This window comes from Brassica oleracea, chromosome C2 (assembly GCF_000695525.1).
Source record: "Brassica oleracea var. oleracea cultivar TO1000 chromosome C2, BOL, whole genome shotgun sequence".
Taxonomy (NCBI): domain Eukaryota; kingdom Viridiplantae; phylum Streptophyta; class Magnoliopsida; order Brassicales; family Brassicaceae; genus Brassica; species Brassica oleracea.
In genome coordinates, this window is record NC_027749.1 from 37,170,288 (window position 1) to 37,184,735 (window position 14,448).

At 38.0% G+C, this 14,448-nt stretch overlaps 3 protein-coding genes across 3 annotated transcripts; 2 read left to right on the forward strand and 1 right to left on the reverse strand.

Moving 5' to 3' along the window:
- Window positions 1-1,065: 1,065 nt before the first annotated feature.
- LOC106324133 lies at window positions 1,066-1,449 on the forward strand. Its single transcript, XM_013762157.1, has one exon. It carries the CDS (start codon window positions 1,066-1,068, stop codon window positions 1,447-1,449), a length of 384 nt encoding a protein of 127 aa, XP_013617611.1.
- Window positions 1,450-4,176: 2,727 nt separating this feature from the next.
- Window positions 4,177-5,061, forward strand: LOC106324134 (uncharacterized mitochondrial protein AtMg00810-like). Its single transcript, XM_013762159.1, has one exon. It carries the CDS (start codon window positions 4,177-4,179, stop codon window positions 5,059-5,061), a length of 885 nt encoding a protein of 294 aa, XP_013617613.1.
- A 1,286-nt stretch (window positions 5,062-6,347) lies between these two features.
- LOC106322566 (photosynthetic NDH subunit of subcomplex B 5, chloroplastic) lies at window positions 6,348-7,749 on the reverse strand. The gene is made up of 4 exons (XM_013760625.1): window positions 7,443-7,749; window positions 7,299-7,362; window positions 7,101-7,222; window positions 6,348-6,781 (listed from the first exon to the last, which is right to left on the reverse strand). The coding sequence occupies exons 1-4, from the start codon at window positions 7,692-7,694 to the stop codon at window positions 6,551-6,553; spliced, it is 669 nt and encodes a 222-aa protein (XP_013616079.1). The 5' UTR covers window positions 7,695-7,749; the 3' UTR covers window positions 6,348-6,550.
- Window positions 7,750-14,448: the final 6,699 nt, after the last annotated feature.

Consider the following 14,448-nt stretch of genomic DNA (forward strand, 5'->3'; position numbering starts at 1 on the left):
ATCACCATCAAATCAACTCTAGTAGATTGAATCTGTAGTCATTCGTCAAATGAGGAGAGACTGGTTATGGGGATCGTCTAGAGATGGTTTCTTTCTACTTCTTATCCAGCGTCATCCTACGAGTTGTCAATGTGAAAAAGACGTGGAGTAAAACTTTGCCGAAGTTTGACAAAGTTTTATCTTTGCATTTGTCAAACTTAGCAAAACTTAGAAATCAAGAATAAAAACATATATAATATGGACTCAGATAATATCCGTAAGCAAACTTAATAAAATTTGGTAACCGGAAACTTCATCCAATGTTTTTTTTTTTTAACGTCTGGATTGATATTAATCAAAAGAGTTGGAACTCTGATACAAAAAGGCCATGCCTTCTACCGCAAGGTAGGTAAATTTGAAGAAAACAACAACATTCTAAATAAGAATCATACGTTGCTTTTAGTCTCTGCTTCTCGTCTCTTCTCTTGCAATCCGGTCCTGAAGCCAAGAAGGACCCCTAGAGCTAGGTAAGATTGAAACCGTCCATCCCTCAGAACACTTCTCGCTATGTCTCAAGCAATCCCGTTTGTCTGTATTGTCTCTCCCTCGAAAGTAATTGTAACAAACTTTTCTTTGAGCTTCGTTATCTGATGCAACAACGCCCTGTAGCGAGGCCATTGTAGCGGTAACTTAATAGCTTCCATTACCTCATTGTAGTCCAACGCAATGATAACGTTTGTGACTCCTAGATCGCTCAAGATCGTCAAAGTCCAAATCACACATCGGATCTCCGCTATCAATCTGTTTGGAGCATTAACAATCGCATCTCGTGCATGATGTATCACGTTCCCATAGTGATTGAAAGATACTAAAGAATATTATCGATATTGTTTAGATAGATAAGAGTAGTTCAAAGGGAAATCCCTGATTTACTGTAACTGATTCCTGTATATATTGGCACATCAATACTACGTAACATTCAAGGGAAACTAATTCTACTTTCATGGTATCAGAGCCTTCATCCTGAACCATTTCATATCATTTCTTTTCTTCTCTTCTTCTTCAATTCTCTCTTAACTCACCACAATGGCCGCTATCCCCGCTGCCGTTGATCGAGCATATGGAGTAACAAACATCAAATCCCATATCCCGATTATCCTAGATACGGACGATCACAACTATGACGCATGGAGAGAACTCATTCTCACCCATTGCCAAAGTTTTGATGTTGCTGGCCACTTGGACGGCACACTTGTTCCTGCAGATGATGTCGACACTGTGTGGACCAAGAAAGATGGTCTCGTTAAGCTATGGCTGTACGGAACCTTATCCAAAAATCTCTTAAAAAGCACCTTCAAGACGGGAGGGACTGCACGATATATCTGGTTGCGAATCGAAAACTTTTTTCGGAACAACAAAGAGGCTAGAGCCATACAGCTTGATCATGACTTGCGGAACAAGGAAATTTGAGATCTCACCATGCAAGCCTATTGTCAAGAGTTGAAGTCGATAGCAGACCTCCTTGCAAACGTCGACGCTCCAATTACGGAACGAACCCTTGTGACTTACTTGATGAATGGTCTAAATGGAAAGTATGATAACATCATCAATGTGATCATACACAGACAGCCCTTCCCTTCCTTTGAAGAGGCTAGATCAATGCTCTTGCTCGAAGAAGATCACCTCAAAAAGGGAAAAAAAACAACTCTCGCTCACACGGACACTCCCTCTGCTGACAAAGTTCTAATGGTGTCTCCAACCTCGGAACGCAAACCCTCAAACAACCAGCACCAACAACAAAAGAACTTTCCAAACAGAGGATGAGGAAAGCAGAACAGAGGTCGTGGTCGTGGCTACTACAACAATTCGCGTCCTCAAATGCAATGGAACTCTCCATTCTTGACTAACGGGTATCAAATGTGGCCTCAACAACAGTTCATGTCATGGTCTCAGTTTCCTCAACAACATCAGTTCCCACAATAAGGCATTCTCGGTTCGCGTCCCACCATGACCACACACTCGTCTCCACAACTAGCGTCTCCACAATCAGAAAACCAGAAGTTCGAGCCTACGGTGGACTTCCCAACGGCATTCAACACCATGACTCTGGTCGATCCCAGTGATAACCAATGGTACATGGATTCAGGCGCCACTGCTCACTTGACAAACACTGCAGGTAATCTAAAGTCCATTCTTAATTTACGCACCGGAAAGTCGGTCATCGTAGCTGATGGTAAACAAATTCCAATAACGACTTCGGGTTCTTTTACAATTCCATCAAACACTCGTACTCTTTCTGTTAACTCTGTTCTTGTTACTCCTTCAATAATTAAAAATCTGATTTCAGTTCGCAAGTTTACTCGTGATAATGCTTGCTCTATTGAATTTGATCCATGTGGTTTCTCTGTGAAGGATCTCAAAACTCGGAGGACTATTCTCTGCAGTTGACAGCACCGGTGACCTTTATCTGGTTTTCACTTCACCAAATAAGGCTCCACGCCAACATTCTGTTTTCTATGCTGCTTCTTCTGATGTTTGGCATCGACGCCTTGCTCATCCTAATCATCAAACTCTAAATTCTTTATTTTCAGTTTCTGCTTTGCCTTGTAATAACAAAACTTTGTCTCACATTTGTGATGCGTGTCAACTAGGGAAGCAAATAAAACAGCCTTTCAATCTTTCTGAAACGACTGTCACTGCTCCCTTTGAGATCATCCATTCCGACTTGTGGACCTCTCCGGTTCGCAGTCTAAGTGGTATCAAATATTATGTGTTGTTTCTTGATCAATATTCTCATTTCTTATGGGTTTACCCCCTCCGATCTAAACATGAGGTATTCTTTAAATACCAACACTTTGCCAATTACGTTCAAACACAGTTCTCCTCTAAAATAAACTCATTACAATGTGACAATGGGACTGAGTATGACAACTCTCAATTTCACTCTTTCTTTGCTTCACAGGGAACCACATTTCGATTTTCTTGTCCTAATACATCGCAGCAAAATCAACACTCGGAGAGAATGATAAGAACAATCAACAATTCTGTTCGTTCTCTCCTCTTCTAAGCCAATCTCCCTACCACATTTTGGGTTGAGGCTCTCCATACTGCGGTGCATATTCTCAATCTTCTTCCTTCAAAAGCTATCAAAAATGAAACTCCTTTCACCAAACTCTTCAAAAAACAAACCATATATACTCATCTAAGGGTGTTTGGTTGCCTTTGCTATCCAAACCAAAATCTTGCTCACAATAAAAAGCTTTCTCCTCGATCATCTCGCTGCATCCTTCTTGGTTATCCTCACAACCATCGCTGCTATAGATGCTTTGATCTCACTACAAAGAAAATCATCATACCTCGTCACGTCAATTTCGACGAGACTTGTTTCCCTTACCAACAAAACTCTGACAAGGAAACTCAAACATACAATTTTCTTGATCAAGAGACAGAACCTTCGCCAATATTTCGGGGAATCCTTCAAAATACTTCCTCTCATCCTCCTGCTCCAGCTGTGATTCCCACTGAAACACAGCAGCCAACTCAAGTTGTTACAACTGCGGTTCCACGGCATCAAATGGCAACAAGATCCAAAAGTGGCATCACAAAGCCACGCCAACAACTTTCGCTTCACACTCAAAAATTTTCTCCCTTACCAAAAAGCTATCTCAGAGCACTTGGAATCCGTCGATGAATGTTGAGTACAATGCGATAATTAAGAGTGGTACTTATGATCTTGTACCGCGACCAAAACACACTAACATTGTGAGGTCCATGTGGCTTCACAAACACAAGTTTGATGCAGATGGTAACTTTAAGAGTCACAAAAGTAGGTTGGTCGCAAATGGCAAATCTCAAGAGGAAGGAGTGGACTTCTCAGAAACGTTTTCACCGGTGGTTAAGCCAGTAACCATCCGCTATGTTCTTCATGTTGCTCTAGCGCATGACTGGCCGGTTCAACAGCTCGACGTGCAAAACGCCTTCCTACACGGAACGCTTGACGAGACGGCTTTGTCGATCAGTCCAAACCGGACCATGTTTGTCGCCTCAACAGATCCATCTACGATCTCAAACAAGCCCCTCGTGCTTGGAATGCTCGTTTTGTGAATTTTATTACTAACCAAGGCTTTTCTCAAAGCAAAAGCGATCCGAGTTTGTTTGTCTACAGGAACGGTGCTGATCGGGCTTATCTCTTGTTGTATGTCGACGACAATCACCGCCTCATCGACAAAGATACGTTCTGACATTGTCACCAAACTGAAAGAAGAGTTCCCTATGACCGATGCTGGAACAATCAACTCCTTCCTCGGAATCTCGGCCAAGTTCAACGACAAAGGCCTATTTCTCAGTCAAGGGAGATACGCGGAGGAGATAATTGAAAGAGCAAACATGAAGGAATGCAATCCCTGCGCAACACCCGTTGACTTGAAGCAGAAGTTATCAGACAAAGAAGGCAGTCCAGTGAAAGACCCTACTCAATATCGTAGCCTCGCAGGAGCCCTACAATATTTAACCTTCACTAGACAGATATGTCTGTTTATGCACGACCCACGGGAACCTCATCTCGCAGCCTTGAGACGGATCGTACAGTACCTCCAAGGGATAAAGCAACACGGCCTTCAACTCCTCAAGCATCAGAAGATGAACATGACTGCATACTCTGATGCCGATTGGGGAGGCTGTCCCGACACACGTCGCTCAACATTCGGCTTCTGCATTTACTTGGGAGACAATCTTGTTTCACGGTCCGCTAAGCGCCAACCAACTGTCTCAAGATCAAGTGCTGAAGCAGAGTACAAAGGTGTGGCTAATGCAGTTGCAGAAACGTATTGGATACGCAATCTCCTACTCGAAATGGACTGTCCTCTACAGAAGGCTACGTTAGTGTACTGTGATAACATCAGTGCAGTCTATCTATCTTCAAATCCAGTCCAACATCAACGCACCAAACACATAGAGATTGACATACACTTTGTTCGCGAGAAGGTTAAAATGGGTCAGATACGTGTACATCGTTACAGTATGCTGACATATTTACAAAAGGACTACCATCAACTCTCTTCAACTCCTTTCGGTCCAGTTTAGGCGTCAGAAAACTCGACCCTGCAACTGCGGGGGACTGAAAGATACTAAAGAATATTTTCTATATTGTTTAGATAGATAAGAGTAGTTCAAAGGGAAATCCCTGATTTACTGTAACTGATTCCCGTATATATTGGCACATCAATACTACGTAACATTCCGGGGAAACTAATTCTACTTTCAGTGATCTCTTGCAATCCAAGCTATCCCACTATAGAGCGATGCATTCCTCCAATTCACATGGATATTGCATTTGATCCTCCCCTCCTCTGGTGGAGACCAGCTATCACCACTTTGCAAGCAAGCTCTCCCATCTGTGTCCGGAGTCAGAACGTTGTTCAGCTTAAACCATTGGTCAACTTCATCCAATGTTTTAGGATTAAGAAAACTAAAAATAAAAGATAAAAATTTAAAAGTTTTGATTTAGAAGGCATGCGAAGGGACATTCAAAGCTTAAACATAAATGACTTTCCAATCTTATCCCAGTCAATATATGGGACTTTGACAGTTGCTAAATTCTCATTTCCAAGGAGGAGCTTGGCTTGAAGTCTCTCCTTCTCTGCCTTGACGTTGAAAAGTGCCTTCTTCTCCATCTCCTCAAGTAACTTTACTTGATCAGAAATATAGTATACTTCAGTTTGTGCTGAATGCCTTTTCTCCTTCTCCTGCATCTGATCATTCACCATGTGGAGGATCGCTTTGTAGTTTTCCTTTGTTTCTTGTAACCTTCTTCAGGCGTTCGCCCGTAGTCATCCTCTATAGGACGCTTCGTCTTGAGGTCAATAGATCCCGACATTTTAACCTGTCAGTGTAAATAAAGTCAAAACATACTTTGGCCTATAAGATGATGAGAAGTAGATGATGTTTCTTCCTTGAATTCGGGTATTGATCAAGAAATGAGTGAGGAGAGGAGGGGGTTTCCTCTTCTTTATTCAGATACTTTTTTCTCAAATGAAGGTTAGGGTATTTATAATAGTGGAATCAAAGTCCCAATATATGTGAATCTTCGGTGATAATGCAATCAAAGTCCAATGTATGCGACTTTTCAGTATACTCTCCATGTATGCGACTTTTTGGTTGTGTTTTACAACAGGGTACAATTTTTACAAAGTTTTACTATTAAACTTCGTAAAACTTAGAAGTACTTTGTTTAACAAATCAAATAGATAAGATCCGAAAACAAGTTAACCATAGACTGTGTTTGTTTAACAACTTTTTGGTTGTGTTTGCAATTGTTAAACTTATCATCGCCATTTATAAGAGACATTGATTGCAAGCCCCTCGACAACTTAAGCGAATCTTGTAGACTGTAGTGAACTTTTTAAACAAAGAAACATAAACCTAACACTACAAGAGATAACATTCTAGGAAAGTTTGTAGAGACTAGTGAAGCACATAAAGAATACATTATACACATGGTAACACGTTTCATTCATTATTTCTAAACAGTTTTCATCAAATGTCATCATCATTTTTTGTGATAATCAACATCTTATCTTGTGGCGATATCATCCTTCTCGACGGTGAAATCCCAGATATCACCATACTTGTCATTAAAGTCCCAAATGCTCATAGTGTTGTAGTCATTAATGAGCTTGTCACGAGCTCCTCTCTCCATTTTGTAAATCTGAGGTTCGAAGTTGTGGGGCATGTCTGGTTTATCCATCTCTATTATACAGAACACTATGGTAAACAAACCCGCACCTATGAACAAGTACTCACCCTGCAACACACAAACACTTGTGATTCCTCTTCCTCTCAAACAGAAACTGTAATAGAGACTTGATTAATGAGAAGCTCTCATGTCTTAACTAACAAACCAAGCGCTCAACCAAAAGCTAGAAAACCCACATTTTCAACAGCCTGTTTGAGACGTCTTTATCTTTAACGAACTTTTAAAATCTATAGTCTAGTTTCAGATACCTGAGGCCAGTACAAGTTGACCCACTGTGTCTTAGCTTATATGGGTTTGGTCGAAGCAGCTAAGACATGATGCTAAGTAATGAAAATTCATGGAAGAAAGCAAAAGGTGTTGAAGTTACCGGAGCATCAAAATACATCCCAGCAGCAATAGCAGGAAGAAACAACCAAGAGATTAAACCTTGAAACCCAGATGGAGGATCCACAGCAGCAATATCATCTGCAATTGCTCCCCAAAACGTTCCTAAAGAAGAACAAATACATTCAAGAAACCGAAACAAGAAGAAGGAATAATTGAAGGGTCGAACTAAAAAAGCAACCTTTCTCAACTTCTCCTTCGTAGAAAGTATGAGCTCCATCGTAATACCCATACTTGAAATCCTCCTGCAACCAAAACAGAAACCACCCTTTAGAACACAAACACTTTCACCAATCGCCCACGAACTCTTGATTCAAATCTTTACCATTTCAATACTGTTAAGCTCGAACTGACCAATGGGATCTTCGTTGATATCTGGTTCGATCTGCGACAACCCAGCCGCGGAGACCAGCTTGGCTAACTTTAATCTCCGGCAAGAGGAGGAACTGACACATTTCACGACGTTGGGAGAGAAACCGGTGGTCTGATCAGAAACACCAACTCCGAGTTTCGAATTGATGATCTTTGGGATCGATTTGGGAGAGAGAATCGTGACAGTTGAATTAATGGTTGCCATTGTTTTATTTTGCTTTATCTTCTGCTCTTTGTTTCTCTTTGCTATTTTTGTGTGCGCGTCTTTGTAAGCAAAAGATATTAATGCTTACTGTCTGTTATATTATAAAAGGTGACCAACAAATCCAAGAACGCCACGTTGGAAGTAGCCATTTCGCATGAAGGCTGCAGGCTATTATGTAACGGACCAGCTTTATGGTAACTGAAATTAACACTATTGGGTCTAATCCTGGGTCGTTGGTCCAAATTCGATAGACATCAATCGCATATTCAGAGATTTCTTTTTTTTTTTCTGGCAAATCAGAACATATTTATAAAAAAGTTTACAACAAAATAGAAAGATCAAATGGAAATAAATCATTCCACACATATAAAATTGATATATAAACATGATTTCCCGCAAGCAAATCTTTTAGGTTAATAGATGAAATCTCTAATGTTTTTTTTTTCTATTCAATTTTGATCGGATATAAATAATTTCTTGGGAAAATTTATTTTTTAGACCAAAAAATGGTAACTATGTTCCATTAGGCTAATTTCTATTTTGTACCATTTTTGCTTTTAATACTCTTTAGTATTTTTGAAAATAAATTAAATAAATAATTTTACAAACTAAAAAAAATAGAAAATAGTAACTACTGATGAAATACACATATGAATTTAGTGTTATTTATTTCCAGTTCTAAAAATGTTTAAATCATAATTTTAAATTCTGTTTTACATAAAGTAGAATTGACATTCTACGAAGTAGAAAATGAAATACATTTTTTTCATTGAATTTAGAATACGTGATCTACGTAAATAATAGTATTCTAAAAATATTTAGAATACACATTCTGCGCTTAATCTATCGCTCTAAAATCTGTAGAAATTGGAATCTACATATCACTATAAATCTAAAACTTGCAGAAATCAAAATCTACACATTACTATAAATCTAAAAACCCGTAGAAACCGAGTTCTACAGATTTACTGTAAATCTAAAACCTGTAGAAATCAAAATCTACACATTACTATAAATCTAAAAACCTGTAGAAACCGAGTTCTACAGATTTACTCTAGCAAACCAGTGCCGGTAAGACAGCTTCAGCAAAAATGATATGCGGTCTGATCATGCATAAATATGAAGGTATCAAAGAAGAGCCTAAGGCAAAATATATTGTGTAGATTATGCGTAATGATTATGGATGTGAGATATCTGATTCTTTAGCAAGGGATTCCCGTGAGTATGCAGTCAATGCTGTTAGAGGTATTCCACAGGAAAGTTATGGGATAATACCAAAATACTTGCACATGCTGCAAGAGGCCAATCCGGGTACACATTCCTCTTATTAAACTGAAGCCAGTGGTAGATTTCGGTATCTTTTTATAGCATTTGGTCAATCGATTAGAAGCTTTAGCAAACTCACAAGGCTTGTCATTGTTGTCGATGAATCATTCTTGAAGAGTAAATTCAAAGGGGTGCTACTGGTTGCAACTGCTTTATATGGAAATTCAAATTTATATCCTATTTCATTCGTGATAGTAGACTCTGAGAATGATAAGTCTTGGGAATGGTTTATGAGAAAACTAAAAGTGTTGTTGATGATAATGGCACTTATGAAGTTTTTGTCTCCAAAATAGCACCAAAAGGAGAAAGTCACAGAAATGACATTCATTAATGGGTAAAATGTCTCTAATACCAATGTTTTAAAATTAATTAAACAAACAGAAAAAAGAAAAAAAATCACAACCGCCTCTCTCTCTCACGCGACTCGACGGCGATTCTTCTTCTCGATCTCTTCGACGCGACGCGACGGCGGCGACGCTCTCCGATTTTCTTTTATCATTTACGGTGATCATCTCACGAAAATTCGACTCTCCAAGGTATGATTCCTCTTCTTATGGTTTCTTATTTGGGGATTTCGATTTGTTGTTTGAATATTTGATGTTCCGAGTTCTTTTTGTTGATAATTTGTTCCGATTTGATATTGCTTCAAAGCTGAGTGGTGTGTGTTGTTCTTCGTTTTGTTATAGTTCTCTTGTTAATCTAAATTTTTTAGAATTTCATAGTTAAGAACACACACAAAAATTGTAGTTTTTTCTTATGCTTTAATCGTTATTATCAATGGTTTATGAAGAAAAAGTATAATTTTACTTTGTGTTTCGACTTGAAATTTTATTTAGTGTTTTGAATGTTTTATGTTCCTATTTCTTCTCTTATCAAACTTTAACTGTTTCATATTCAGTTTTTTTATTGAGTTTTACTGTGTCATTTGGTTAGATTAGATGATATGATACCGTTTCAAACCTCTGTTTTGATGTTTTAATTCTTTTGTTCCTCTAAAATCAGGTTAGCAGTTGTTAGATTATAATATCTTAAACTGAGTTGTGTAGTGAATTAGTCGTTAGTAGGGATGCGTTTGAAATGAGATTAACTTTGCTCATTAGGAGAATTTTGTACAATTATGTTGATGCCATCTTGAGTCGAAACTGGTGAAATTTGTAGCTCTTTCATTATGTCTTGATCTATTACACTACTCTTTCGTTGGTAGGCTCATGATTCCATTCATGACCATGTTGATTGCTTGTTTATGATGTTTCTTTGATATTTCGAGCTCTTTTTGTTGCTAATTTGATTTCCGGAAGTTTGAAACTGTTTTCGGGATATCTTTCCTGATTGGTTTCCATAATGCTATTGTAAGATTTGTTTATGTTCTTTGGGTTTCATTTTTTGTCGTAGCTTACGTCTGGGACTCCAATATACGGAAAGGGAGTGGTTATCTTCAAGTATCCATATGATCCAACCGTTGCCTTGGTTTACCTTTCTGCTGCCTTTCTCCTTGCATGCATCGTAGCTGGTATGTTCTCAAGTCTGTCTTGTTCAAAAAGCATCAGCTTCTTTGTCATCATCATTAGGAACACAAGCTTTTGAGGTAATGTATTCTGTTCTTTTCAACATAAAGTTGATTCTGTTGATTATGTGGGATTTGCTTTTGTCCGTGAGTGTTTTGTTTGTGAAAGCTTGTGGAATTTTTTTTAATCTTTTTTTTTGTTTTAGGAAGAATTTGTAGATATTCAGGAATGTCTTCCTGATTTTTGTTGAACTTGCACAGACTGACACATAGCCGATGGATGAGACGACTTTTAAACGCGGTGAAGCAAATCTTGATCAAGCAGCTGGAACTGTTGACAAAAAGGTAAGTTTTTAGTTTTCAAAATTAAAGTTAAGTATACAGCCTATATCAAAATGGACTGATATCATTGAATCTAAATAATAGCAGACTGAAGAAAACATAGTTCAAACTCTCTTTGAGGTCGGTGAGAATGTGGAGATTGCATCTGGTCGAAAATGGTATCCAGGAAATGTGTTGAAGAAAGATATACGTAATGGAGTTGAGATGGTGCAGGTTGAGTACTCAACACTGTTTCAGGACAAAAATAAAAAGATAAAGAGACTTCAGGAAAGTGTATACAGTGACAGAATCCGTCCTCAACCACCATCTGAGAAACCTGAAGAGACGAAAAGTTTGGAACTGATGGATAACGTGGAGGCATACCACAATGACGGCTGGTGCAATGCTAGAAGAGTTTGTTTTGTGTTCTTATAGATTATCATTGTTACATTAGCATCATATAAACTATAAACTATTGATTTCTTGAGTTCTTTCTTAAGTACACACAAGCTAAGCTTATGTGATGATTCCATTTACTCTCTTTCTCTTATTAGCTGCACAATATTAACCTTTTCTATTGATGTTATGCAAAGTGAGACTGTGATGAGTTTGCTTGTAAAACTTGTGTTTTTTTTTCTTTTATTTTCTGGATGGAGTTCCATAGTTATAGGACAGCCTTACAGAAAATTCGATACTAAAAAAATTGAACTTTTTTGGCTTGGTGACGCATGACAGGAACATGATGAGAGATTCAATACCTGAATTACTAGCTCTGCCTAAACTCAAGCATCCTGTTGGATCAGAGCCAAAGCCAAAAGTGACAATATTATCAAGCCAGAAGAGTTTGACAGAATCTGAAGGACGTTTATGGGACCTGTTATCAAGCTGTTGAGAGGACTTTAAAAGATGTGAAATTTTTGGAAGGTTTTGAACATGTTCTGGAATGCCTTCCTGATTGTTTTTGCAGGAGCCATTGGATGGATCACACACATCTCCACTGTCTCAACAGGTTGAGACTCAGGTTTATTCTTGAGTTTGTTGTCCAGCGTTTGAAAGGTCCTTGGAATTTGGGTGATATTATACTGTCTGAAAACTATGTGTGTGAGATGAGCTAGAAGAGTTTGTTTTGTGTTCTTATAGATTATCATTGTTACATTAGCATCGTATAAATTATAAACTATTGTTTTCTTGAGTTTTTTTTAAGTACATACAAGCTAAGCTTATGCGATGATTCCATTTACTCTCTTTCTCTTATTAGCTGCGCAAAAGTAACCTTTTCTATTGATGCTATGCAAAGTGAGACTGTGATGAGTTTGCTTGTGAAAACTTGTGTGTGTTTTTTTCTTTTAGTTTCTGGAAGGACTTCCATAGTTTCAGGACTACCTTCCAGAAAATTCGATACTAGAAAATTTGAACTTTTTTTTGGCTTGGTAACGCAGGACATGAACATGATGAGAGATTCAATACCTGAATTACTAGCTCTGCCTGAACTCAAGTATCCTATTGGATCAGAGCCAAAACTAAAAGTGACAATAAACCAATACTCGACCGCTGCTTATATCAAGACTGGTCCACCTATTATCAAGCCTGAAGAGTTTGACAGAATCTGAAGGACGTTTATGGGACCTGTTATCAAGCTGCTGAGATTTAAAAGATGTGCAATTTTTGGAAGATTTTGAACATGTTCTGGAATGCCTTCCTGATTGTTTTTACAGGAGCCATTGGATGGATCACACGCATCTCCACTATCTCAACAGGTTGAGACTCAGGTTTATTCTCCTAACTCGACACAACATGTATGTGCTAAAGAGACTGTTTTAACAATTTGTGTGTTTTGAGACAATGTTTGGAAGCTCATGTGCATATTCATGATGATCTTCCTATTTTTTTTTTTGCAGGTTGAGAAAGAGCCATCGAATCAGGCACATGCTGCTCAAACCCAATTTTTCTCCACTAATGTGACACAACAGGTAAAAAGCTCAGAAAAACTTGTTTACATTTTGACCTTTCACATAATTTTTGGAAGGTTTTGAACATGTTCTGGAATGTCTTCCTGATGGTTTTTGCAGGAGCCATTGAATGAATCACACCTGCATCTCCATTGTCTCAACAGATTGAAACTCAGGTTTATTCTCTTAACTCGGCACAACACGTATGTGCTCAAAGTACTGTTTTAACAGTTTGTATGTTTAGAAGCAATGTTTGGAAGCTGTTGTACATATTCATGATGGCCTTCCTGATTTTTTGCAGATTGAGAAAGAGCAATTGAATGAGGCACCTGATGTTCATACTCGAGTTTTTTCACCAAATGTGACACAATATGTATATGCTCAAATGAACTTTTTAAAAATTTGGAGTAAACTTTAGTACATATAAAGGCCTTTCTGAGTTTTGCAGAAAGAAATAGAGCCATCATTGGATGAGATGCCATCCAATCCTATTCAAGAGAAGAAAACCTTGACGATAAGGTAATATTTATCCTTGAAACTATAATTGAATTTTGGAAGAATAACTATTGGTATTTATATCATTGTGAACATGTTATACAAATCTTAACACACAACCGACATGTTCCATCAAATGCTCTAATCTTGCCGATGAAACTTTTGAGCTGGCGAGTATTTCCTCTGGAGATTGGGGGAAAACCTACAACAATACTCTTCAAGTCCAACGAAATCCCATAACTCAAACTTATTTCTTCTTCTTTAATACTGAAATCTTCGGAGACAATCTTCATCAAATCTTTGTACTGAAGATCTTCTTCTATGGAAATGAAAAATGCATTCTTATTCGTATCAACATTAAACTCCCACTGGAGAGATTATTTTGAGCTCCATTGTCTACAAACACAAAAAACTTCAGCCATAATCTGTTATAAAAATCACAAGAAAAACTCAAAAATATGTTAAAAAGTTGTTTATACAACTATTTCAATCAAAGAGAACAACAATAAAATACTATTTCAGATTAATTGCCTCTTAGAAGAAGCTAATAACATCATTACATATCAAACGAAAAGCTTCAAACAATCTGATAATAAAGTTTGCTAATGTCAATGTATCATAGATTAAGGATTTCGTAACTGAGCTAAAATATAAACAAATTGTCACAACCTTAAAGCTTAACAGCCCGATTCACAAGAAGACAACTCCAAACATCAAATTGAGAATTGAAAAAGTAACATTGATATGAGATACCTTTAATACGATGAAATCAAAAGTATAATTGAGACAGCGGAGCAACGATTGAATCTGAGGAAAACAAAAGAAGATGATGACGGCAGAGATAATGGCGGAGGAGATGACCGACAACGGAGATAATGGCGATGGATATGAGTTACGCCGGAGATGATGATGTCGGGGATGAAAGACGACATCGAGAGTCGGAGAGACGACGCCGAGAGTCAGAGACGACGTCGATTTTGAAATCCTGATTTCAATTTTTTGTTTTATTTTAATTAATGAGAGAGGAGGAAAGGGACATAAGGGTAAATGATCCCATTAAATGAAACTCATTTTTGTGACTTTGGGCTTTGAGTGCTAGCTTGGGAAGAGAAACTTAGTTTGTGGCTATATAGGGCCATTTCTCAATCAAAATCTACAC

Coding starts and splice junctions, on each gene's coding strand:
- LOC106324133 (XM_013762157.1), top strand. CDS start 1,066: ATGGCCGCTATCCCCGCTGCCGTTGATCGAGCATATGGAGTAACAAAC.
- LOC106324134 (XM_013762159.1), top strand. CDS start 4,177: ATGTCGACGACAATCACCGCCTCATCGACAAAGATACGTTCTGACATT.
- LOC106322566 (XM_013760625.1), bottom strand. CDS start 7,694: ATGGCAACCATTAATTCAACTGTCACGATTCTCTCTCCCAAATCGATC. Junction 7,363..7,442: donor AGCTTAACAGTATTGAAATG/GTAAAGATTTGA, acceptor TTTTGGTTGCAG/GAGGATTTCAAGTATGGGTA. Junction 7,223..7,298: donor CGAAGGAGAAGTTGAGAAAG/GTTGCTTTTTTA, acceptor GTTCTTCTTTAG/GAACGTTTTGGGGAGCAATT.